The sequence below is a fragment of the Marmota monax genome, unplaced genomic scaffold (assembly GCF_021218885.2).
Source record: "Marmota monax isolate L192 unplaced genomic scaffold, Marmota_monax_Labrador192_F-V1.1 WCK01_AAM20220418_F8-fsc00021, whole genome shotgun sequence".
Taxonomy (NCBI): domain Eukaryota; kingdom Metazoa; phylum Chordata; class Mammalia; order Rodentia; family Sciuridae; genus Marmota; species Marmota monax.
The window spans coordinates 17,479,543-17,506,100 of NW_026695228.1; the positions used below are offsets into that span (position 1 = coordinate 17,479,543).

At 35.8% G+C, this 26,558-nt stretch overlaps 1 protein-coding gene across 1 annotated transcript in view; it reads left to right on the forward strand.

Moving 5' to 3' along the window:
* Sacm1l (SAC1 like phosphatidylinositide phosphatase) overlaps positions 1-25,981 on the forward strand; it is a 55,552-nt gene extending 29,571 nt beyond the window's left edge. Inside the window, exons 7-20 of the mRNA XM_046437743.2 lie at positions 873-906; positions 4,525-4,626; positions 6,543-6,628; positions 7,395-7,481; positions 7,958-8,026; positions 12,138-12,217; positions 13,865-13,963; positions 16,588-16,726; positions 18,544-18,613; positions 18,729-18,801; positions 19,826-19,919; positions 20,054-20,146; positions 20,831-20,888; positions 24,144-25,981. Of these exons, the coding sequence (XP_046293699.1) occupies positions 873-906; positions 4,525-4,626; positions 6,543-6,628; positions 7,395-7,481; positions 7,958-8,026; positions 12,138-12,217; positions 13,865-13,963; positions 16,588-16,726; positions 18,544-18,613; positions 18,729-18,801; positions 19,826-19,919; positions 20,054-20,146; positions 20,831-20,888; positions 24,144-24,280 (1,221 nt within the window). The 3' untranslated portion in view covers positions 24,281-25,981. The remainder of the gene's footprint in view (positions 1-872; positions 907-4,524; positions 4,627-6,542; positions 6,629-7,394; positions 7,482-7,957; positions 8,027-12,137; positions 12,218-13,864; positions 13,964-16,587; positions 16,727-18,543; positions 18,614-18,728; positions 18,802-19,825; positions 19,920-20,053; positions 20,147-20,830; positions 20,889-24,143) is intronic.
* The last annotated feature ends 577 nt before the right edge of the window (positions 25,982-26,558 follow it).

The window sequence follows — 26,558 nt, forward strand, 5'->3', positions numbered from 1 at the left end:
CATGGCAGGGAACGCATGGTAGGGCAAATCTGCTTACCTCATGGTGACCAGGAAGCAGAGAGAGAGAGAGGTGGGAGTGGGCCAGGTTCCCCATCCCCTTCAAGGGCACACTCCTAGTGACCTAACTTCTTTCCAGTAGGCCCCAACTCCTGAAGTTTCTACCACTTCATAATAGGGTCACAGATTGGTGGCTACTCCTTTAACACATGACCATTGGGGGACATTTAAAACTCAAATAATAGTACCAACAGAAGCCTTAAGTTAAAAAACATTGTTTTCTGTAAGAGAGCTGGAATGAGTCTTGGTGGATGAATAATGAAGAAATGAAGGGCTGTGACTCAGTACCCAGGCTGAGTGGAAAGCTTTGCACCTGTCTTCCTAGGGTTGTGTGAGGCCCTTCTGTCTTGGAGAGAGACATGCCCAGATGCCACCTACCTCTTTCCTTTGTTTATGCAAATGAGTATAAGGAGGAGGCCCTGCTAGAAAAACATAATATATTGATTCTAGGAAAATAGGCTTGTTTACCTTATTTCTTGACATTTGTTAGGCTTTTTTGAGAAAACTAGTTCCAAGCTACAAACAGTGTGGAATGTCTTTTCCAGGAGGAGTGAATTGGTTGTAAGCAAACACTGAGAAGGAGGGAGGTATATATTCTGCAACTTCATGTAGTTTTATTAGTTTCCAAAATTTGAGTAATGAAGCCCAAATGATTGTACTGCATATCTAATGTAATTAGAGACATTCTTTAAAATGAAAAGTTATGTGAAAGCTTACTACCATGTTATGTATGTGTATTACCTCCCTGTGTATAAATGTATTTATTTATTTCTAAGATATGTTGATTCTAAATACATTGTATATCTTCATTTCAGGTTCACCGTTTTGCTCTTCCAGTGTTACATGGTTGTATCCTTACCTGATATTACTCTCTAGTTTCTAGCAGTCTATTAAAGTATATTATAAGATAGATTTGGAGATAGTGTCATATCTGGCATGAAAAGAGTATTTGGGGATTAATGGAAATTGCTACTGATAAGAAAATTAAACTCATTGACATGAAATCTTAGCATTGATTATGAACAACTTTTTTCAAAAGAACTCTCAGACTAAATTATTGTCTGTTCAAGAGTTTGGGGGCTGGTAGTTTAAAGGAAGGAATTTGTGTACTATATTTTGCATTTATTTTATATTATATCGGTGAATTGTGCAGTAGAAGTGTGAACTTGTCTGTTTAAATGAAACCATTCCTTAGTAATTAATAAAGCTAGATTCAGGGACTAGGATGATTGACAGCTTGGAGAGGAGAAATGCAATTAAAAATTTTATTTGCATTTAAAGTAATGATAGAAATGAAAATCAAGTATAAAGAATAATGCTTGGGGAAAACCATAGCACAAATGCAAATTAAGTAGTGGTTGTATAATTGTAAGCTCATTTAAAAAACATGTCCTTAGCAGAGATAAATTAATAAAAATAGGGAAGAGAAATCAAAGTGTGAAATATGATATATCAAGAACAATGTAATGTTTTGAACAACCAACAATAAAAAATTAAAAAAAAAATAGGGAAGAGAAGTGAGCTGGCTCTTGAAGGATAGGTACAGTATATGCTAATGAGTGTTTGTAATTAGGACTGTGGTGTATAGAAATTGAGGTAATATCTTTTTATCAAGTAACCCCAAGGAACTTATTGTCACAACAGTCTTATTTATTCATTATGTTAACAGGATTTTATTATTATATTTGTTCTACTTAAAAGCAGGAAAGTAATAGAAGAAACGTTTTACATAGTTATGAAAGAATAACATTAGAAAATCTCAGGATAAAAGGCTTACCTATTTCACTTTATTTTATTTTTTTTGTACCAGGATTGAACCTGGGGGCACTTAATTACTGAGCCAAATCCACAGCCCTTTTTATTTTTCATTTTTTTTATTTTGAAACAGGGTCTCACTAAGTTACTCAGGGCCTTGCTAAGTTCCTGAGGCTGGCTTTGAACTCATGATCCTCCTGCCTCCTGACCACAGGTGTATGCCACTGTGCCTGGCTCACTTTACATTTAAAGCATTAAATGAGCTTTTGTTTAATGTAAATTGGTGACTAGGAACATAGTTCCATTTTCACATAACATAGAGAGAGGTCTGCAAGTACAAAGGTCTAAGGCAAAAGCTTGGCTGGAGCAGAGTGTAGACAAGGAGAGGCAGGAGCAGTGTTCAGCTGCATTCTGTCATCAGCTGGGTGCAGATAACTAAAGAGTTTTCTGGAATAACTGTAGCTTTTACTTTCACTGTGATGAAAAATTTTGAGGAGGGTTTGAGTTTGAAAATTGGCATGGTAAGACAGTGTCACTCTGATTGTGATATAGAGAATGGGCCAAAGGTGAGCAAGGGTGGATGGATGCAAGGAAAAATTAGGAAGAATGAGTTGGAGTCATCCAGCTGAGAAGTGACGTTGCCTAGGACCAGGGTGGAAATGTGACATTGGTGAAAGATGATCAGATTTTAGGTAACTTTTAAAGACAAAACTAATAGAATTTTCTAATATTGTACATGGTGAATGAAAAAGAGATTAGTGTGACTCTGAGGTTCTTGGCCAGAGTATGGAGGTGGGCTGGAGGTAGAAGAAGATTATCAGAGTCCATTTTGAACTGTTAAGCTTGAGGTTTCCATAGATAACCAAATAAAGATGACGAGAAGGCATTGGATCAGATGGGACTGGAGTTCAGGGAAGAAGTTCATGCTGGAGACAAATTTGAATATGTTCAGGGTATAGATGGCATTTCAAGCCATGGAACTGGATGAGGTCACCAAAGGAAGAAATGTACACAGAGAAGAGAAACAGTTATGGGAAAGGGGTGTCAGGGAGAAATGACCTGAAGGGGAAGGGAGTTCTAGATAGAGAAAAAATGTTAGATCCATGAACTGTAGTCCTCAGTGAGGATGAAGGACTTGAGAAGTGAGGATCCCAAGCGAGTGTGTTAAAACAGTAGGTCCTAGGGTATTCCACACTTCAAAAATCAGAGAAAAAGGAGATGGGGTCATAGCTCAGTGCTAGAGCGCTTGACTAGCACGTGTGAGGCCCTGGGTTTGATCCTTAGCACCACATAAAAATAAATAAATAAAATAAAGATATTGTGTCTATCTACAACTAAAAATAGTTTTTAAAAAGTCAGAGAAATGAATATGAACCAGCAAAAGCCAGTGAGGAAGAGGAAAACCAGGTCAGAAATAGGGTCCCAGGAGCAAGCAAAGTTTCCAAGAGGGTGTGAGTAGCTGATATGCTGCTGATTAGTTAAATATGATGACTATTGGGGAAGGAGATTATGTTTTTGCTTCTCCCTAACTAAGGGATATTACCAAATTTTTAAAGATTTAGGAGAAGGAGAAGACTGCATGCTGAAGGATGCCTGTGAGTAGATGAGGTGGAGTGCTAGGCACGGGTAGAGGGCCCATCATGCTGTTAACCCACCACTGTAGAAGCCAAGCAGAGGTGTGGATATGGGTGCTGGTGGTTGTATGAATGTGGTAGGAGCATGTAGAGGACTTTTATCTTCACAGTGAAATAGGAAACCTTGTTATTGGTTGTGAGTGGACTGAGAGGAGTGTTGGAGGTGAGGAGACTGTGAAATGGACATCCTGGGGAGTAGCAGTGGGTCATGCTGGGAGTTACCTTATTGATAAGAGTAGAGATTAATTCATTCACTTTTTAAAATTATAGTGTTTGTATTTTGTTCTTGAGATATATATATCGTAATCAGAGGGAAGTGATTCACAAAGTAGTCATATTTTCTGGTAGATTTAGCTCTCTAAGAGTAGGCTCATGTCTTACTCATCTTTGTGCCCTGCCTCTAAATAGATAATTTGGGTGAGTAAATGAATAATGCTGCCTTGAAATCTTCTCTGGTGTTGTGGGAGCCTAAGAAGAGCCATTAGTAAGTCTGATGATGCCAGGTAATAGGAATGAATCATTAGCGATTCATATTGCTGGGATCAAAATGGTAACGCCATTTTGTTTGGCATTCTCTTTGTGAATTTGCCAGCCCTCCTCCTGTGTGTTCCCAATACATTCATACCAGGAGATATTTACAGACATGCTCATAGCAACATGTTAGAGCAAAACTATGAATACAAGTTCCATCAGCAGAAGAATTAGGTCTTTTGTGGCATGGTCCTTAAAGATTACACATAGCACTGCAGAGGACTAAAGTGCTTTATGCAATGTTAAGATGAATCTTGGGGACTTATAGGGAAGAAAAAAAAAGGGCTTGAAGTTTATAAATAGTGAAGGACCATTTTTATAAAACTCAAAAACAAGCTCTGTGCTTTTAACTCATGGTTGCATGTATTGAAACTAAAAAGGGGAGTGGCTCCACTTACTAAAGACTTGTGAATATTCATGGGGAACCAGAAAAATTTGCGTGTTCTATCCCTTTTTCTCTTCGGACCATTGATATTAGGGTAACAATAGTCAAATATAGAAATGATACATATATTTCTACATGTTATATTTTTTTAATATGGTTAAGTTATTACTATGCACTCATGTTCTATCAATGGAAAATACTTCAATTGGATTCTCATCTCCAGGAGAAGTTGTTTCAGAGCTGGCGTGCGTTATTATGTAAGAGGTGAGCTTCTTTTTGTCAGTGTGATTCAGTACCAGTTCATATCTATCTCTAATCAACATCTCTCTTATGGTGATATGACTGTAATCTTTTGTGTTTTGTATTCATTATTATTTGTTAAATATTTGTATCCTGCTTCATTATAATAGGTAGGTCTTGTGTGTTTTACTCCAACTACTGTAATCACATGATTACAACGTGACACTATACGCTACTTCTTTAACAGCTCTAAGAGGAAAAGCACGTTTGTTAGATGTTGGAAAGTACAGCTGAACTCTGTAGATTTCAGTAACCTAAACTCATATTAGAATGTTCTTTCTCTTATTACTCTTGATTTATTTACCTGTGTAAAGCTAGACATTTGACCTCTTGCCTTCACTTTGTAAAATGTTTAGAGTTAGAAACTCTCTTGTAGAAACTAGGTTTTCTTCGATAGAAGTATATTTTATAATTGCAATTTTTTAATAGGCAGTAAATTTGCATATTTCAAATATTAAAAAAGATTTTAAGAGGTACTAAAAATGTCCGTCCCATTGTTGTCTTCATCTCCTCAGTTCTTAGTCCTACCAAGTAATCACGTTAGTTTCTTGTTTATCCTTCTGGATAATTTTATGTTGGACAGGTATTTGTTAATTACTTTTCTTCTTTTGTAGACAGTAGTTATACACTTTACATTTTCCTATGCCCTGTTTTCTTCCTTTTTTAAAATTTGGTATGTCTTGGCAATCTTTTCATAAAGAGATCTCTCTCACCTTTTCTTCTCCCTTTCCCTTTTCCATTCTTCCTCCTCTCTTCATTGTTAAAGTATCTCTATATTGTTTCTTAATTGGAATTATGGAAGGAAAAAAAAACAGCTTATGCCTCTGAAGATAATCTTAGGATTATTAAGATCAAGTCATTGCTAATTTGGCTCAATAATTTTGTCCTCTTGTGGTAATACATTAACAAAAACAATAATACTGCACACATACCTCAAAATGGTATATTTGAGAAATATATCACATAGAAAGGGTGCTAAGAAATATTTTGAGAGCTAAAAATCCATTGCTTTCTGAGAATTTAGTAATTTGTGTTAGGGACTAGCTTGAAAGTTGCTTTTGCTTAGCAAGTCTTTGTTAGCAAAAAAATATAAATAACTTTGTAAGGGAGCACTTCAGATACTGGAAAGGACTAAGCTCTGCCAACACTGTAGAGCAGTACTTTCCACACCAGGTTTCATTGGTATATTCATGGAGTTTAGAAGCTCTAGAATCATATGCAGTTTCTGTGTTTATTTTGATAATTAAAATTAACAGGCATCTTTCAGAAATCTTCTGAATTATTATAACTAAACAGTATTACTGTTGTGGGCCTCATTTGCCTATAATATTGTGTTATTACTAAGTATGATCACTTAAGTTGATTGTTTTTCAACTTTCAGAGTACTGTTTTTCAAAGTAGGATTTGTGGACATGCTTGAGAATTTTTTTTTTTTTGGAAGATGTCTCAAGAAGCACTGTTTTAGAAAAAGTTTGTATAAAAAAAGTGACTAGCTTCATTTGTTTATTAATGTCTTTTCTTTTAATATTTATTTTTTAGTTGTAGTTGGACACAACACCTTTATTTCACTTGTTTATTTTTGTATATGGTGCTGAAGATCGAACCCAGGGTCTCGCACGTGCAAGGCGAGCGCTCTACCGCTGAGCCACAACCCCAGCCCTACTAATAGGTCTTTAAAACTCCTGTTTAAACCTGTTTAAATCAGTAAGCTGTTAGTTTTCAGGTCATATGTAATGTATTTGTTTAAATTTTAATTTTATAAGTACTTTCCCTTAAATTTGAACTGAGTTAATTTGTTCTAAGTGAACTTGAATTAGTGAGTTTCTGATGTGTTTCTTATGTACTAATTATAATTAAATCTTAATTTTTTCTCAATTTAGGAATTGATTCTGAAGGCCATGCAGCTAACTTTGTAGAAACAGAACAAATTGTTCACTATAATGGGAGCAGGGCTTCATTTGTACAGGTAAGTTATGACGGTGTCTGGCAGCCTGCCTTTTGGCCTTTTCTGCTTGATCATAATTTTCTGTCATGTTGGAATCTTCCTCCCCTTCCTTTCCCCTCTTTAAGTAATATCTTTGTCTACCATGTGTAAGAAGTACCCCCCTCCCCTCCCCAAAGAATTGTTCATTAATCAGGCACTGTTCTGACATTTCCTGCTCTTAAATACCTAAAGGAGAGGGTAGGGGAGGAGGGGTATGGTTATGGAAATGTAGCCACTTGTCTGAGGATAGGCTGTTGGCTTCTGGTTGGCTTTGCCTGCCTTGCACTTCACTGTGAAGTAATACCTCTCATCTGTTGCCTCCTCATGGAATTGTGGATCACTCCTGCTCCAGTGATAGTGTGTAATGTATTCATGTGTTCATAACTTTATTCATTTAAGAATGAATAAAGCAGTTTTAAAAATTTTCATGCTACCAAATTATATAATAAACATGCCTTATTAATTTTTACTTGTGGGTAAATTGATTTATTTTAGAATTTAGGGAAAATACAAAACTGTCTACTACACAAATGCCATGTATGTAAAATTAGGACAAAGAGTCCTTTCTGAGCATTTTCCTACAAAATATGAACTTTTAGAGTAGGTGTGTATGTACCTCTTCCATAGCTGGTAGGTTGTATTATCTTATACCTTTGCAGAGTCACTAATATTTATACTGCTAACAATGAGTAAGTTGAGAAAAACAGTTTGTATGTATTTGATTTCACATTTCTCTCTTTTCTTTTAGACTCGAGGATCAATCCCTGTTTTCTGGTCCCAAAGACCAAACCTCAAGTACAAACCACGGCCGCAGATCAACAAAGTAGCAAATCATGTGTGTATCTTTCATTGGCTAAAAGTAGAAGCTCAGGGGCCATTTAGGTTTGCATATAAAGCTCTAGTTCTCCATAAGCAGAATTCAACATCTTGGGGTCCTTCTTGATTTTGGCACACAGTGAACCTCTAAACCAAAATGCTTCAAAGATTGCATATTAGAAATATGTGGGAAATGACTGTGCTTGAATGTTGATGGCAAATACAGATTTGAGGGAGCTCAGTAAGATTTACAACTTATGCTGTTGAAAATACTTAGTATATTTTATTTGAGGTTGTGCTCAGAATTAGACTAGTATTGTAGCTAAGAGTAAAATGGCTTGTAATTACTGTTTACTACATAGTATTTAGAATATCTAGAAAGCATCCTGATATGCTTTCTTGAGTATAGAAATGGGACATTTAAGGAGGTACTTTTAAAAAATTATAAAATATTCCTATAATGTAATATGGTAAATATCTATTTCCCCCCTCTAGATGGATGGTTTCCAAAGGCATTTTGATTCACAAGTAATTATTTATGGAAAACAAGTCATAATCAATCTGGTAGGTTTCTTGCATGTTTCTTTGGGGGGTGGAAATAAAACAATAATTTTGTTAATAGAAAATTTATAATTTTAAACATTTTTTAAATATACAATTCAGAGGCATTAAGTATTTCATAGTGTTTTATACCCATCACCACTATTCATTTCTGCTACTTTTCATCATACCAAACTCTGTACTCATTAAGTAATAACTTCCTATTACCTCCCTCACACCAGCCTCTATTAATTATTTTATTTCCAATCTCTCTGAACTTCCCTATTTTAGGTTCCCAATGTAAATAGAATCATATTATCTTTGTCCTTTTGTATTTTACTTATTTCACTTAGTATAAATGTTATAAACATTTTAAAGATTCATCCACGTTGTAGCATGTTTCAGAATTTTATTCTTTTTTAAGATTGAATAGTATTCTGTTGTAGCTGTATGCTACATTCATCTATTGATAGTTATTTAGCTTATTTCTACTTTTTGGCTATTGTGAATAATGCCATTATGAACATTCATGTGCAAGCTTCTCTACTTGAGTCTCTGCTTCCAATTCTTTTAGATTTAATTTTTTCCCCCAGTGCTAGGGATTATACCCAGGGCATCATGCATTCTAGACAAGTGTTCTACCACTGAGCCATATCTCCAACCCTTAATTCTTTTAGGTATATTCCTAGAAGTGGAATTGCTAGATCATGTGATGATTCTGTTTAATATTTTGAGGAACAACAGAACTGTTATTCATAGTGGCTGCCCCATTTCTATTGGCAGTTCAGTAGGGTAGGGTTGCAGTTTCTCCAGTCCCTGGCAACAGTTATTTTGATGATAGGTATACTAATGGGTGTGGAATTGGTGTCTCATAGTGGTTTTGATTTAGATTTATGTAATGACTGGTGATGTTGAACATCTTTTCATGTGCTTATTGGCCATTTGTGTATCTTTTTTTAGGAGCATTTCTTTTTTTTTTTTCTATGATGTTTACTTAAGTCAGTTTTTTTTTTTTTTTTTTTTTGTGGTTCTGGGGATTGAACCCAGGGCCTTGTGCATGCAAAGCAAGCCCTCTACCAAATGAGCTATATATCCCCAGCCCTTGTTTTGTCTCTGTTGTGAGTGGTAGTCATTCTGTCTATATCCTGGATATTTAGAGGTTTTTTTCAAATATTTTCTCCTATTCTTTCAGTTGGCTTTTCATTCTCTTGAGAGTAGTATGTAGTGCACAAAAGCTTTTAATTCTAATGAAGTTCAGCTTATCTGTTTTTTCTTTTGTTGTCTGTGCTCTTGGTGTCATATCAAACAAACTCATTGCTAAATCCATGAATTGTCCCTGTATTTTCTTCAAAGAATTTTCTAAAAAAGCTTTAGATCTGACATTTAGGCCTTTGATCCATTTTGAGTTAACTTTTGTATGTGGTGTAAGGTAAGGGTACACCTTCATTTTTTGCATATAGATTTCTAGTTTTTTGAACACCATTTGTCAAAAAGACTGTCCAGTTCTTATTGAATGGTTGAGACCTTATCAAAAATCAGTTGAACTTATATGCAAGGGCCAATTTGGGGACCTTCTGGCCTGGCTATTTGGGGTCCCTTGAAATTCCATTCCATTGGAGGTTTTTCTATTTCTGCAAAAAATGCCACTGAGATTTTTTTTAAATTTCCTGATTTTTTTTTTTTTTTTTAAATTTCCTGATTTTTTGCCATTGAGATTTTAATAGAGATTATAGGGACTCTGTAGATGACTTTGGGTAGTATTATCATCTTAATATTTTAAGTGTCAGCCCATGAACACCGATGTCTTTCCATTTTTAAGTTTCAGCAATGTAGTTTTGGGGGAACATGTTTTCATTTCCTTGAATAAGTTTATTCCTGAGTATTCTTTCTGATGCTATTGTAAATGGAACTCTTAATTTTCTTTTAGAACTTTTCATTGTTAGTGTATAGAAATGTAACTGATTATTGTGTGTTGATTTTTGTATGCTGCAGCTTTGCTGAATTTATTATCTTTAATAAATATGTAGTTTTTGGTTTTTTGTGGTATCATTGTTTGACTTTGATATCGGGATAATCTTTTTCTTATAAAACAAGTTAGAAATCATTCCCTCTTCTGTGTTTTGAAAAAGAAGAGTGGTGTTAATTCTTCCATAAATGTTTGGTAAAATTCACCTGTGAAGCTATTTGGTTTAGGGCTTTTTGTTGGGAAACTTTTCAGTACTCATTCAGTCTCCTTTCTAGTTATTGGTTGATTGATATTTTCTCTCTTTATGATTAAGTTTTGGTAGATTCTGTATGTCTAGGAATTTATTCATATCTAGGTTATACATTTGTTGATACATGAGTGCTAATATTTTAATATTAATATTAAAATAATACTTTAATCCTTTTTATTTCTCAAAAATTGTTAGTAATGTCCTCACTATCATTTCTAGTTTTAGTAATTTGAGTCTTCTCTCTTTTTTTTTGAATGGAGGGGGGTCATTCTAGCTAAAGTTTTTTTAATTTTATTAACCTTTTCAAACAATGGACTTTTTGTTTTGTTGGTATTCTCTCTTGGTTTTCTATTTGTTTTGTTTCTCTCTGCTCTAATCTTTATCATGTCCTTTACTTGTGTTAGCTTTGGGTTTAGTTTGCTCTCCTTTTTCTAGTTCTAGACATTTGACTCTTATTTTCTAGTTTCTAGATATAAAATTAGATCATGGATTGAGGTTCTCCTTTTTTTTTTTTTTGTATGCCTTTATAGCAGTGAATTCTTCTTAGCACTGCTTTTGCTTTACCTCATAAGTTGTGGCATATTATATTGTCCATTTATCTCAAGTACTTTTTAATTTCTCTGGTGATTTTTTTCTTTGACCCAGTGGTTGTTCAGGAGTATGTTGCGTTCACATATTTGTGAAATTTCTATTCTTCTTCTGTTATTGTGATCAGAAAATATATTTTACTTTTTAAAAATTTATTAGAAGACTTGCTTTGTGGACTGACATATGGATTATCCTGGAGAATGTTCCATGTGCCCTTTGGAAAGATGTGTATTCTGCTGTTAATGGGGTAGAATATTCTGCATATTTGTTGGCCTAATGGGATCTATGTTACTTAAATCCTCCATTTTCTTATGGATCCTCTGTATGATTGTTTTGTCTGTTATAAAAATGAGGTATTGAAAGTTTTCAACTATTATGGTTAGACTTTTATATTGCCAGTGTTGCTTCATTATATTTTTGGACTCTGATGGCTTGTTGCTTCTTTATTTTTAATTGTTAGATCTTCTTGGTGAATTGACTCTTTTATTAATATTTAATGTTCTCTTATAACAGCTTTTCACTTAGAGTATATTTTACCCGATACTAATACAATTGCTCTAGCTCTTTTGATTGCTATTTGCACAGAATATCTTCTTTCATCCTTTTACTTTCAACCTGTATGTATCTTGAAAGTAAATGTCTTATAAACACCATAGGGTTCGTTCTTATTTTCTATCCTTTCTCCCAATCTATCTCTTTTTATTGAAGAATTAATTCACTTATATTTAAATTAATTACTGATAACAAAGGATTTGCTTTTGCCATTTTGCTATTATTTCCTATATGACCTGTAGTTTTTGTTACCTATTTCCTCCATTGCTGTCTTTTGTGTTTAGTTGATTCTTTGTAGTGATATGTTTGAATTGCCTTCTTATTTTCTTTTGTGTATATTCTGTAGCTTTCTTTTGGTTAGCCCGAGGATCATATATAATTTCTAAAGTTAAAACTATCTAATTTTAATTATAACCAATTTCAATTGCATATAGAGCTCTAATCCTAAAAAGGTTTGCCCTCCCTTTTGTGTTGTGGATATTGCAAATTGTGGCTTTACACATTGTGTTCCTAATAATACAGATTTACAGTTTTTATTCATTTTACTTTTAAATCCTGTAGAAAATTTTAAAATGGAGTTATAGAGCAAGATTACAATAATACTGGGTTTTATATTTGCCCTTGTATTTACCTTTACTTATTCTACAAAGTTAGTTCAGATAACTTCTACGTTTGTTGTTTCTGTGCCAAAATGAGAACTTGAAGCATCCTTGTTATTCTTCTGATCTCTCTCTTTAAATAAACAAAGTAATTTATGGTGTTTTAAATTTTTTTTACAGGTAAACCAGAAGGGCTCAGAGAAACCACTTGAACAAACATTTGCAACAATGGTGTCTTCCTTGGGAAGTGGAATGATCAGGTACCTCACTCAGAATCTGTTGCTGGATTTCTCAGGTCCAATATGCATTTGCTGTGGCCAATAGGTCAGGAATTTCAGTCTTTTGTGATTGTTTGGTGTGTGGCCTCTGATGTTAAACACCATATTTTCTGGATCAGTTAAGCTTTTGCATGGTGACCTCATTTGGAACATTACCTATGCCTGTCCTAATACCAGGCAACAGTTGCAAATACTATGTATCCTTGTGAAAAGATGGGATCCTAAAACATCAGTTTCCCTGTGGAAAGGTACAAAGTAAGGCAGCCCATTTGGAGCTTCTCCCTAGGAAACTGGGTGGGTGGTGGGGGTATACAATAGTAAGAAGTGGTTACTAGCATTTGGGGAGAAATTGTATGGAAAAGTTTAAGTGTACACAAAGATGAATAATATAATGAATCTTGGGGAAGACCTTCAGGCTTTCCTGTCCAACTCAAAAGCTCTAGCAAATTCATCAGATCCTCGCTCCATCCATACTTCCACCTTTTGAGAGTAGAACCTGCCCAGACATGCTTTAGGAGACTCAAGAGAGGGGACTCCTATAACAAGGTGTGCCTGAGAATCTATACCAACAGACCCGATGATCGGAATCTCTGGGGTTGGAGTCCAGCTTATGTGTACTGGAAAAAGTTCATCTGTTGGCTCCTGTGTACACCCCTGGTTAGATCCCTGTGCCTATACAGTTTCCATAGGCATTTTTTGCCTCCAGAGTTGTCCTGAGAAATTTGGAGTTTTTAACAACAGCTAACTTTGAGAACTTGAGGTGTGAATTAAGAGTCTAGAGTCATGCCCTTTGGTCAATGTGAAGGTTGCCTACTGCTAAAGAACAAGCAACCCAAAGCTATTTATTTTGTGAACTCTAAAGACCACCAGACAGAGGAACATAATAAGATTGTATTTGAATTTTTAAAAAGTTGATAAATACATATTCTGGCAGGCAGGAAAATCAGTGAGTTGATTTAAATCTGCAGTCAAATGGTAGATTTGTTGTTGTCTCTAAGATGTCTCTTGTACTGGTAAACCTTTTAGTTGTTAAGCCAGTTATTACAATGAGTGAAGCAAGTGGATGAATATGGCCAGAAAAAGAAAAGTCGTATGGCCACACTTATGAAGACTACTAGGACTCATTTAGCAGTGGAAAGTTATTCTTTTGGAAACTGGATGAAAAATACCTAGATGTGTGAGGTGAAGTATCTCTAAGGGTTTCTTCCTAGAACTTGGAGAGAAGTAAAACTGCTCAACCATTGGGTTCAGAGTAAAATAATATGTTTAAAATAATTAATCATCAGAATATAACTCTGTAACTCATTCTTGGAAGACATAACTGATTTAAAACAAGGGTACAAGCCTAAGAATCCAAGTATGTTTAGATGCTAGTGAGCTATATAGATTCTTTTGGTTTGTTGGTTTTCTTTTTTTTCTAATTTCATTTTATTATGGTAGGAACACTTAATATGAGAACTACTTTAACAAAAATTTTAAGTGTACAATACAGTATTGTTGACGAGAGGTCCAGTGTTGTACAGTAGCACTTTCTAGTAGCACTTTCATTTTGCTTTACTAAAACATTATGCCTGCTTAGAAGGAAATTGAATGATTTCTTATCAATATCTGAATCTTTCCTTTTGCTAGATACATTGCCTTTGACTTCCATAAGGAATGTAAAAATATGAGATGGGATCGTCTAAGTATTTTATTGGATCAGGTAGCAGAAATTCAAGATGAATTAAGGTAAGCTATATTGTTTCCTTGTGGAGGTAAAAGGAATGAATGTATGTGTATATATACATATATATAATATCAATCATTTATTATATAATATCTAGTAGACTTACAAAGGAAGTTTCCTTAGTTGTCAGTGCTTTGTATACTATTTTATTTTGGTCCTTGAGTGTATTATTTTATTGTTTAAATTTTTTATTGGAAAGATGAGAATTGATGATTTAAAACTATTCCTAAATTCTTAAAAATGACCCATTTGGATATATTCATACTATAAATTATCTTCAACACATTTACAAGTTTTCACATAACTGATCTGGTTTACCACTGTTCTATATTCAGTTGTTTTCACTAAACATTCCATCATAGTTTTTTTGATTATTAGTCTGCATAGACTTTTTAATGTTAGTGTTAGTGGCTTTTCTGTATTCCGTTAGGTCTAACATGATTTGAAACAAATGTTTTCCTTTACATTAAACATCCAGTTCATTTCCTTTTCTCCTATCCTGAGCAAGCTACAGTGTGCCACTTGGGTTACATGTATATATAGATTTTTACTTCTGTTAAATCCCCCCTTCCCAAATTCTCAAGAGTAGGATTAATAAAGGTCTGAATATATTTGTGGTACTTTCTGTATGCATTTACTATATTATTTATCATGTTGGTTCACAGATTTACTGTATTCTATGCATATGTCTGTCTTCACTTATTTTAAAGGTAGAAGAAGGAATCTATAAATCATTCTATCATTTTATTCTGCCTCTGTGTGATAGTTCTAGACTCAGATATGCCTTTTAATTTTAACTACACAGGCATATAATAAAACTGCTGATAGACTTTTTCTCAGTTTCTTTTTTGTTTTGTTGTTGTTATTGTTACTGCAGTGCTGGAGATGGGACCTAGGGCTTTGTGCATGCTTGGCAAGTGCTCTATCACTGAGCTGCATCCCTAGCCCTTGGTTTTTTAAAATATATTTTTATGTATATTAAGTAATCAAAAATAGTTCTACTTTTTTTTTTTCTGTGAGATTTTTGTCACAAATATTGCTGATGTAGGGAGATTGACCTGTATTGTTGTTGGGCTATTAGAGATCAGTGAAAACATTGGCTGGGCCTGGCATCTTATTGGTGGGTGAGGGGTGGTTCCTTGGGTTCACCCATTAATTGCTGTTATACAAGAAAGTAAGAAAGTAGGAGGATTATACCAGAATCCATATCCATTGCCATTCACTGTGCCACTGAGACAGTAGTAGATTTTACCAGTGACTTTCAGATGACCTCTCAAGATAACTTTTTTTCCAGAGGCTTTTGTGATACTAGAAAGAATCTGGGCTTTCAGGTCTGATTTGTCTTGGTTTAAATCTCAGTTTGTCTCTCATTAGCCTTGTGACCTAGGCACCTGTTAGATATCTTTAAACTTTGGTTTTTCTGTTTGTAAAGTGGAGCTAAGGACACCTACCTCATAGATTTATTGTAGGGTTTACAAAATAATATTTACAAAAATCTAGCATTTATTTCTTAAGTACTAATGGGGTGCCATCACACACACAACATAGACACACACATACACACACACACACACACACACACTCATGCATATGTATACATGTGTGCTAACTCTAAATCTGCCTCACTAGTCCTCCATGAATCTCATGTAGATTTAAACACCTTTTAGGTCTTTATTACTAAGACCATGATTTCTATGTAGCCCTCTATTTATTGTATCTCCTCCCTTCTTTCGAGTTTTGGAGAATAATTTCAATACATTAATATCATCTAGTGTTCATGCTATGCCTCATACACTCTGATAAATACTTTTGTGTGTGTGTGCGTGTGTTATGAATTATCTCATTCAAACTTTAAAGCAGTCTAATTGAAGGTACTATTGCCTCCATTTTGTGGATAAAAATACATTATTTGAAGTTACAAAATTAGGTATTTGCTGTGGTGCTAAGGCTAGCAAACAGATTATTTACTGCCAGACTCCCTTTTCTTAACCATCACACTGAGTGTTGTCAGATTTTTGAATTCCTATCTGGGTAGTTAAATAGAGAAAGGGAAGTAAATTTTTCAAATCATACTTGATTATACTTTTTATATTTTGTACTATTTGCATGTTATCCATTTAAAAAGAAGAAAAAAATGCCTATATAGTATGTAGATCCACCCTTGCTTCATAGATTCTGATTCAGTTGATCTAAAAAGCAGGAATTTTTACTTTTAACCAGAAACCCAGTGGAGTCTGATATGGATTATACAGGGACCATGAAACCCTGATATAAAGGGACTTAGTTGAAATAATAATGTTAAAGGAACCTCTTCTGACCTTGGGAAAAATGAGTGATGTGCATAGCAATCTATATAATACTCCCAAGTCTACTTTTTCACTTCTCTTAGATGTAGTGACCTCTGATGTGCACATCTTTTTTGGATAGGGTGCTGTGTGGCCTCGGCCATTCAAACTGCTATTTGATCTAGAATAATGAAATATGCCTGACCATGCATTCCTGTCAGACTTTTTAATTCATAACTTTTAGTAATGTCACTGAAATGAGACCCATGTTCTAAAACAGTTATACCATTAGTAGATTTGACCTACTTTGGTATGAGAGTGTTTATACAAATATGTTTTAGTTATTTTCTAGTAGACTCTGCCGGCAAAGTGGTGGCAAACCAGGAAGGCGTGTTCCGCAGCAATTGCATGGATTGTCTAGATAGAACCAATGTGATCCAGAGTTTGTTAGCTCGTCGGTCTCTTCAGGCCCAGCTTCAGGTGTGAATTCTTTTTTTCTTTTTTTCCCTCTCTTATTGAAAAACAATATAACAGAAAATTTAAAGAACCTTCATTTTTGAAAACCCCAAATAATGATTCACATTACCCTCACTCTAAACTAAACTTTTAATGTTTGTGTCTTGCCCTCACTGGTGTGCACATTTTCTATAATGGTTGTCAGTGTGTGTGTGTGTGTGTATGTATATATATATATATATATATATATATATATATGCACAATTTTTAATATTACTGTTTTCCTTTAGTATTTACTAAGCCAGTTAAGTTGCTATATTTTTGGCTTTTAAAAAACACTGAAGAAAATATATCTGTTCTTGTTATTATTGTCAACTTAAACTATTTCCTTTGGGTTAGTTCCAAGAAGTGAAATTACTGGATTAAGCTGATGTCAGCAATAAATAAGTGAATTCATTTCATTGAACTTGTGCCAGTGTTAGCTAGTTTTATTTAAAACAACTTTTTTTTCTCTCTCTCTTAATTCTACAAAGTAGTTCTTCCAAGTTGTTCTCATTTGCATCTCTTGTATTACTAGCAAGGGATATTAACTCTTGGCCAAAAAGTTTCTGATACAATTTTGCTTTACCACTAAGATTATACTAATGTGAAAAATAGATAAAAATTTCTTTTTCTGTTATATTTGCAATTAAAAATTTGTAGCACCCAGGTTTCTAAATAACATTGGCATTTGTTGGGTGGGACAAAGTTTATCCCAAATGATTTCCTGCCTAGGTAGTTAGTATGTATTCAGTTTTATTTCTGACTATTATATGATACCCAGGAGGAAATTATGAAGGTAAAATACCTCCTTTAGAATGAATGATTCTTGAATCCTACAGTAACACATGTCATAGGAGTGAGTTCCCTATTTAGGAAGTCTCTAATTTGTATTGTACTATGTCCTTGTCCTTATGAAAATTTTCGGTAGAAACAGTGTTAGGAATGGTTTGGGTCCATGGCTGATTTACCAAAACCTATTTAAATAGATTCTTCAGCCTTAAGTCTTTTACGTTCTAAACCTGACAAACCTTCAGGACTGTGTTGGTAGGAGTTTCTCTAGCAGCATTACATTATTGTGGGGGCTCTCCAGTTGTGCTTTCCTCCTTCCACTGAAGGCAGTGTTTTTACCAGCTATAAGCCATTGAGGGTGGCTCCTGATGTGTCTGAGGGTAGAGTGATCCATTCTCGGTGAGAGGTAGTGAGCTATCATTTGAGGTAAGAAAAAAAGATGGTGGTTCCCAGAGAGTTGGTGGCCTGAGACCAAGGCCACGGCAGGACTTCCTAATCTGTGGTCAGTGGACGTCACAGAGGAGTCCATAGAGGGGATTCAAGAACCCACTGACTCCTATGGTTTGGGGATGGTAGATGTGTAGCATTTATCAGGTTCTCACATGTGCCTGGAATAGAGGGTAGGCTATAGTGAGTCCGGAGTGAAAGCGTCTGGGGATGGTGAACTAGGAGAGGGCAGAGGAGTAAAGCAGTAGAAGGTTAGAATGGGAGGGAAGGAGGAAGTAGTGGCTCAGATCCTACAGCAGCTTTCAGTCTTACTCATGCCCTTCTCCTTGAATATGCTCCTGCTACTTTCTCTGTGATTCTGGGGCTCAAAGGAGCCCCCAAGAGAGTCTTTGCAGTTTGCCCTGGCTGAGAAAGGTTTCTGGTACTTGGGATGCTTCTCTGTCTTACAACCAACAGCCAGGATCCATTTGATAGGATTTCAAGACTGTCTCTGCCTTTTCTTCTTAAATCTTATGTCTGCTGAAATCTATTCCACATAAATACGGGTGTGGTTCTTATTCTAGAGACTAGGCGTTTTGCACGTGGGACAAAAGCTTGAAGAACAAGATGAATTTGAGAAGATTTATAAAAATGGCAAGTAATTTCTTTAATTGAGTCACAGTTGCTCAAATTTCAAAATAAATGTTTTGGATTCAGAGATTTGGTTGTCACTTTTATCATATCAGCTGCTTTGTACTTTTTGTCACAGCCTGGGCTGACAACGCAAATGCTTGTGCCAAACAATATGCAGGAACCGGTGCCTTGAAGACTGACTTTACCAGGTAAGCCGCACTTCTGAAATGGCATTGCTCATCATAGTCCTGGTGACTTTTAGAGTCCTGTGGGAAACTTTTGGGGAACGGCAGCTACAGCAGCCAAACACCAGTACCTAGTACTCACTTTGGCACCTGTTGTGTCGGGGTTAATGGGAGATAAGGCCCAAACACTGGTAGGTTCTTAGCCTCCCTGGAGGATTCTGATGCACAGGGTGTGTTGAGAACACAGCTCTGCAGTGCTTCTCAGCCTTCATCGTGCACTCGAATCACTCACCTGATTCTGCAAATCTGAGGTGTGCCTGAGAGTTGTAGCTCTAAAAAGCTTCCAGGTGATGTTGATGCTGCTTTCAGGGACCGCACTTGATGGTGAGGAGTTATAACATTTCGAATACATTACAAATGCATTTGGGTCTTTTCTGCTGTAGTGCATGTTTTCCCTGGGAGCAAAATGCAGTTTCTAGTCTCTTTGCTGTTTCATACCACTTCACCTGGGCTGTAGGACTGTCTTCATATTTCTTGTTTTTGCAGCTGGGACTGTTCCTTCTTGTGCCTACTTTAGTGATATTTTAGGAAAAGAATTCAGTTGGTCTTCTATATCCACGGGTTCTAAATATGTGAATTCAACCAACCACAGATTGAAAATAGGAAAAAAAAAGTTCTGAGCATGTTCAGACTTTTTTTCCTTGTCATTATTCCCTAGACAATGTAGTATAACAACTATTTATTTATCCAGAAATGACTTAAAGTGTAGGGAAGGATGTATGTAGGGCATATGCAAATACTATGCCTTTTTATATAAAGAACTTGAGCATCTGCAGACTTTGATATCTGCTGGGATCCCCCGTGGATACTGAGGTACAACTGTATGTATTTCTTAGACTTGCTAGTGACTTCTTTGTGAAATTTCTATATTTTCAGTAATGAGTTTTAACATATTTGTAACTCACTTGGTTTCATGACATATGACCTTAAAGCAGTGTAAGAATTTAGTGTGTAAGTATGTAATTTAAAACTGACCTTTTATAACCAGAACTGGGAAGAGAACTCAGTTGGGACTCATAATGGATGGTTGGAATTCACTCAAACGATATTACAAGAACAACTTTTCTGATGGATTTAGACAAGTAAGTTTCTAGTTGATGCTTTCTTTGTTCATTGGATGGTAGTAGTTTTGCATTATTACCCAATAATAATAATAAAATAATAATAATATCACATTGAGTTTGGGAAGTTTCTAATTTCCTTCTCTCTATTCTAGGATTCCATAGACTTATTTCTTGGGAACTATTCAGTGGATGAATTAGAGTCTCATAGTCCTTTAAGTGTTCCAAAGGACTGGAAATTCCTGGCTGTAAGCAACTTTTATGTTTTTCAAGTTTTTAAAGCATTGTTTCTGAAGGGTAGATGGTACCAATTCCCCTTGACTAAAAACAGTGCATGCTATCATTCTAAATGGAATATAAATACTTAGGATTCCCTAAAGAGAAGATTACAGTGCAAAGTAAAGTAATTGAGCATTTGTTTTCTTTCCCTGATACTCCCTTGCACATCCATTTTATGTGGGAACACATAAGCAAAGGAATGTGGAGGATTCCTTGTTCAGGAAGACTGTAGTCCTCTTAGAACTGAGGAATTGCCAGAGATACAAACTTGTAACAATGGAAGGCAAAGTACGCTTTTAGCACTTCTCTTGTTTTTTACCTCTGTTTGCCAAACTTTGCAAGAGCCTCTCATGCTATTGGGCAAAGTACCCTGGGATGGAGGGGAGGCCTGGTAACCTAGATTCTCATTTGGGAGACTTCCTTCTGCTTGGCATGCCTTCATTTGGAGCAGAGATATGCTTCCACTGATTTTGTAACAACCAATGTTGCCTTGGAGTTGTGATTGAACCCCTAAATAAGGGGTCTGTTTAAAAAAAGAAAGATATTATGTATTATCAGCCTGCAAAAGAGTTTTATTCTTTTTCCAAGCAAAACAAGCACAACTGATGTTGCAAACCTTGAATGACGGTGTCTCTTTCTATTATCTTTTCCAGTTGCCTATTATTATGGTTGTTGCCTTTTCGATGTGCATTATCTGTTTGCTTATGGCTGGTAAGTCTGTTCTTATTTTATATTCTTATATTTTTTATTTCTTAGAATGTTGAACTTATACATCTTGAATTTTTTAGTTCATTCAACATTTAATGTTTACCTTTTTAAATTGAAGGAGAATGGAGTAGATGAGACTAGTTGTTTTGATGTTATAAGAAGAAAAAATATATGGTAGTTTAAATTAATTCAGTTTTGTTTGTTTTTGTGGTGCTAGGGGTCAAACCCAGTGCTTTGCGAATGGCTAGGCAAATGTTCTACCACTGAGATACACCCTCAGCCCGTGTAATTTTTTATTTTTGTTTTTTATTATATGTAGTACTGGGAATTGAACCCAGAGCCTCACCCATACATTCTACCATTGAGCTATATCGCCAGTCCTGTTTGGTTTTATCCTTAAGATTTTGATAACTTTTCTTATTACCAAAGTAATACATAATAAGTATAGAAAATAGTTAGGTAAAAAAAAGAAAAATATTATCCTGCCTTCCAGAGAGAAGTTAACCACTCAACATTTTGATGTTTTATTTTTTGTGTTTTTCTTTTGATACTGGGGATTGAATATAAGGGTATTTTACCACTGAGCTACATCCCCAACCCTTTTAATTTTTTATTTTGAGACAGGGTCTCACTAAGTTGCTGAGGCAGGCCTCAAACTTATAATCCTCCTGCTTTAACCTCCCAAATTGTTGGGATTATAGGCATGTGCCACCATGCCTGGCTTGATGTTTTATCTTTATAAATATGTGAATATTTTTTGTAAGAGAGATAGTATGCATTTTTGTAATCTTATTTTTGCACTGAGCAATAGGAGTATTCTCATGTTCTTCACTTTTAATGGCTTCATTTGTGGTTGTATAATTATTGAACCAGGCACTTATCATTGGACAAATAAACATTATTAATAGATTAAAGATATTACTTACCATTAAATTTTAAAAGATTAGGAGTAAAATTACCTAAGAATCTGAACTGAAAGGTCTTTGTTTTCTTTTTCTTTTGTGCTTAGTATTTTCTCATGTTAATAATCATTTAAGCTTAAGTGAAAGGCTTGCATTATGTACTTGTGCTTTGGGCTGAATCCGACTTTGGTATGTCATACCTCTAAGGCACAAGTTCAGGCACTCTGGGAAGAGAGGCCCCTTCAGTTGTCGGCCTCCAGCCTTGTTTGTCTGTCTGAATCCCATTTACTTGGGCACCACTCAGATGCCCCCTCTGACAGTGTCCCTGAGACCTCCACAGAAGTTATCTTTCCTTCTCTGGATTTCCATAGCACTCTCAATACCTCTCTTCCAGCACTGTCCTCTTTGAACTCATAAATACCTAGGGTTTTACTCTAGAGGTAAAATCCCTCTTTAGAGTGTTGGGCAGAACCAGTGTGTATTTCTTTATGGCAATCATATGTATACTTGTTTGTCTTTTTCATTGGGTCAGCAACTTTTTTTTTTTTTTTTTGGTACTGGAAATTAAACCAGGGGCTGTTAACTACTGAAGCACATCCCCGGCCCTTTTTTGTATTTTATTTAGAGACAGGGTCTCACTGAGTTGCTGAGGCTGGCTTTGAACTCACAATCCTCTTGCCTCAGCCTCCTGGCCTCTGGGATTACAGGCATGTGCCACTGTGCCCAGCCAGATCAGCAACTTTCTGAGGGCAGAGAATATGTCTTACTGTTTCATTTCCAATATTGAAGATGTAGTAAGCCCTCAGATGTATGCAGAACTAAGGATTTATTCAACTACCATCCCCACCTCCACTGCTGTTTCTGGCAGTTTCTTGAGGGGGAGGCTCAGTGCCTATTCATCTCTGTGTTCCCTTCCTGTTACACATGGCAGACTGTCACCACTGGAGTGATGGGTAGGCGGAAGGAACCATCCTGTTTATCACTCTAGTTAACACGCTTTTTCTGTAAAGAGCCAGATAGTAAATATTTTTGTCCTTATGGATTACATGCTGTCTCTGTCATATACTCTTTGTTTTTGTTTTTATAGCCCTTTAAAATCAAAACCCATTCTTAGCTCACAGGATAAAAATAGGTTGAGGGCATAGGAATTACCTCTGGCATCACTACAAGTCTTATGTCAGGTTTTATGACAAGAAGGAAGAGGACAGAATGATCTAGAGCCAGCAACCAAAGGCTGGTTCATTCACCCACTAGATCCTGGCTTCTTTCTTAAAAACAATGCCCACTGGAAGCCTTTTCCTGGGAGCCACTCCACTGTCAGTCAGTCTTGTTTTGTTTAGTGTGCCATTTTACATAAAGAACCTTGAGAGCAGTGGGAAAGTTAACACCAAGAGCTCAGCTTGCAGAAGAGGAGAACTCTTTGGGGGAATGTCCAACAGCTTCTGAGCAGCTGCCTTTCTTCTTTTGTCAAGAATTGTTAAGCTTAGGGCTGTGAAAATTATGAGTATACGAGTTTTGGGGTATATTTAGCAAAACGAGATCGGGTACTGTAGATGGTAACATCTCATGTCAGTTAATTGCTGTAAATAATGAACTTTGACATATTTGGGCATGCTGATGGTGTCTGATCTCTAGCCCCTGCTGTGGTTTTCAAGGGCATGAAAAACAAGCGCAGCACAAACTCTGCCAGCATGGAAGGGGAGAGTCCAGATGTTGGCCTTCCTTGTTGGCCTCTGCTTGTGTTGCACTGTCTGCAGATGAGGCCAGTACAGTTATAGGAGAGAAGTGACCCCAAGCTCAACTGTTCAAGGAGTAAAATGAAATAGATCTTTGCCTACTGGCTTGCTACTATATCCTTCATGAACTCCAGACTTTGAAAAATGCCACCAGTAGAGTTGTGCTAAATATTATTAAAATATGTTGTTATGTTTTGTGTTATATATTTGAATATATCCTATGTCTGAAACATATTTTATAAATATGTGTATTTTAGTAGTTTCTTATAGTATTAAAGTTTGTAATCTCAGAATTATCATTTATCATTTGTGAGATATAATGTGAAAGAGTTTAATCCAGTGGTTCTCAGAGTGTGGCATCAGCATCATCTGGGAACTTGTTAGAAGTATAAATTCTTAGAGCCCAGGAGTTGATAGTTCATCAAGGCCTGCAGAAGATTCTAGTACTAATGAGAGTTTGAGAACTGCTGGTTTAAACCTTAATTAAGAGGTTTATACATTTTTCCTGAGGATGGGCTGATAAGCTTTAATGTTGTGAGGACATACTAGACACCTTACTCCTGGATTTGATTTCAGTGAGTGACTTTATTTATCAACTTTTTTTTTTTTTTCATCAACAGGTGACACTTGGACAGAAACACTGGCTTATGTACTTTTCTGGGGAGTTGCAAGCATTGGAACATTTTTTATTATTCTTTATAATGGCAAAGATTTTGTTGATGCTCCTAGATTGGTCCAGAAAGAAAAGATAGACTGAATTTGTGTTTGTGGAAAGCGGCTTGGCTTGGAAGATTCCATGATACAGAACTGGAGTCTTTACTGACCCGCTTTCCACATCAGCTGCTGTCTTTTTAAAGCCTTTATCCAAAAGCACCTCTTGTGCTCTGTGTGGAATGATGACTTAGAATTGATCAGATGTTACTGCCTTGATGATCTCTTTGCTGTTGGGATGGTTATATTTATAATTTGAAGCTATATTATAATTGAAAAATAACCTGAATTCAGCTCACAGAAAAGAAGGACTCGACTCATTGTCAAGTTAATCAGCTGTTGCAGATGATTAATATATTTTTAAAAATTAGCTTCTTTCATTATTTAAAACAGTAAAATTATTTTTCTAGCTGTTTTGTTATTGTCATTGTAGGTGCAGTCACCGTTAGCAAGATACTTTGCCTCACCTTTGGACTTTTCTTCAAAGTTTAATAATGAGCTAACTCTACCATGTCTATAAAATGTAAGTCTCTTACTTACATCAGATAGCTTCATGATATAGTCTGTGACTTCACAGGAAGGTGGAGGAGGATGGGGTCTGGGTTCTTCAGTTTCCGGTGGGCTGCCTCGGCCTCAGTCAGCTTGAGCTACTGCAGTGCACCAGCAGTTTACGTGTAATGAAGGGTCAAGACAGACTTCTGTCTTCTTTACCAGTTGTGAATGGAATCAAAGAATGGAAAGTCTCTTTCTTATGCTAAAGGTCCAAAGCCTCTACTTTTTAAGGATTGCCCCATTGTAGGAAATACCCTTGACTAGCCAGCTGCTTCCTCCTGTACATTTTGATTTCTTTGGGGGTTATTCATTGAGACCCAGAGGCCTCTGAGGGGGTGTCGTGCTAGATCTGATATTGCACTTGGGGCAACAGCTGCTTTTCCACGCATGTTATTGCTTTTCTCTCTGTCACATTTTTTGTTGGCTATCAATAAGTGTGTCTAAAATTTAGTGCTTCCAGGTAGTTATAGTTCTCCAAATCAAGGACCAACTTCAACTTCAATTCCTGTGCAAAAACAAACCTGAAAAATATGCTTCAGAAGCTGTGCATAGTTGTAATTGTAAGTCAGATTGTATATTCAAATTGTAATTATGAGGTTTAGATAATAGTATAGTATGTAAGGTAGTGTAATTACCACTATTTTGAAATAATTCGATTAAACACTGCTACAATATTTCAGTGTTTTGCTTGAAAATATGTACAGGTTTTTTCCTTATGTTGTCCTTAAATATTTCTAAAAGCTCCTTTATTTTAGCATTATCTTTTTCAACATAATCTTTTATAAACATTAATAAGAATTGTTGCTTTTAGAAACTCTGAAAGAAATAATAGCTGGGAAAATGCTGTGTAGCTTAAAATCAGTCATTAAAACTCACAGTAGGGTAAGTAGATAGAGCCACCTATTCCTAACATGTAAATAAGCATAATTTGTTCCAAAGATGGAATATTGACACATAGCTCATGTCTACTGTAATATATTATCCAAATGCTACTGGGCATTTCACAGTAATGATGTGAAACCAACTGCATCAAAGACCAAATCTGAACCGCTAATGTGGCTGCTTTGCAGGGAATGGACTTATTGGTATGTTAGGTCATAAGCTATCAATATTTCAGAACCCTGCAATGATTTTATTTCTTAATTCATGTACTGTACATCCATAAGTGAAAATAAAATGTCATATTCTTTTCTAACTACTGTTGGTTTTGTTTTTTCCTATACTTTATCTTGAAGATGAGTTTTTCTAACTTTTTTTTTTTTAATCTCAAAGCAATGCATGATCATTATGGAAAATTTAGACAATATAAGTAAACAGAGTCAATAGCTTCTGAGATCCTGTTTTCCATTTACCTTTTTCATCGTCTCATAGTTATTGTGCATCAGAAATTTGGGCATTTCAGTTCTGCCTCCTGCTTTAGGGTCTTCTACAAAGGCTGCGAATAGGATTCATCTGGGTCCACTTTCAAGATTACCCCATTGGTTGTCAAGATGCAGTCCTCACAGGCTGCTGGCTGTTGGCTGGAAGTCACTCTCAGTTTCTTGCCACGTGGTCCTCTGCAGTGTAGCAGTTTGGTTTGTCAAAGTCAGCAATAATGTCTGCTAGCAAGATGGAAGTCACAGTCTTCTATGATCTAATCTTGGAAGTGTTATCCCACCACTTTTTATTCTATGCAGAAGTCATCACTGAATCCAGCTCATTCAAGGGGAGAATTTATGAAGGCATGAACACCAGGAGACAGGGACATCTTGTTAGTCTGCCTATCATAGTAG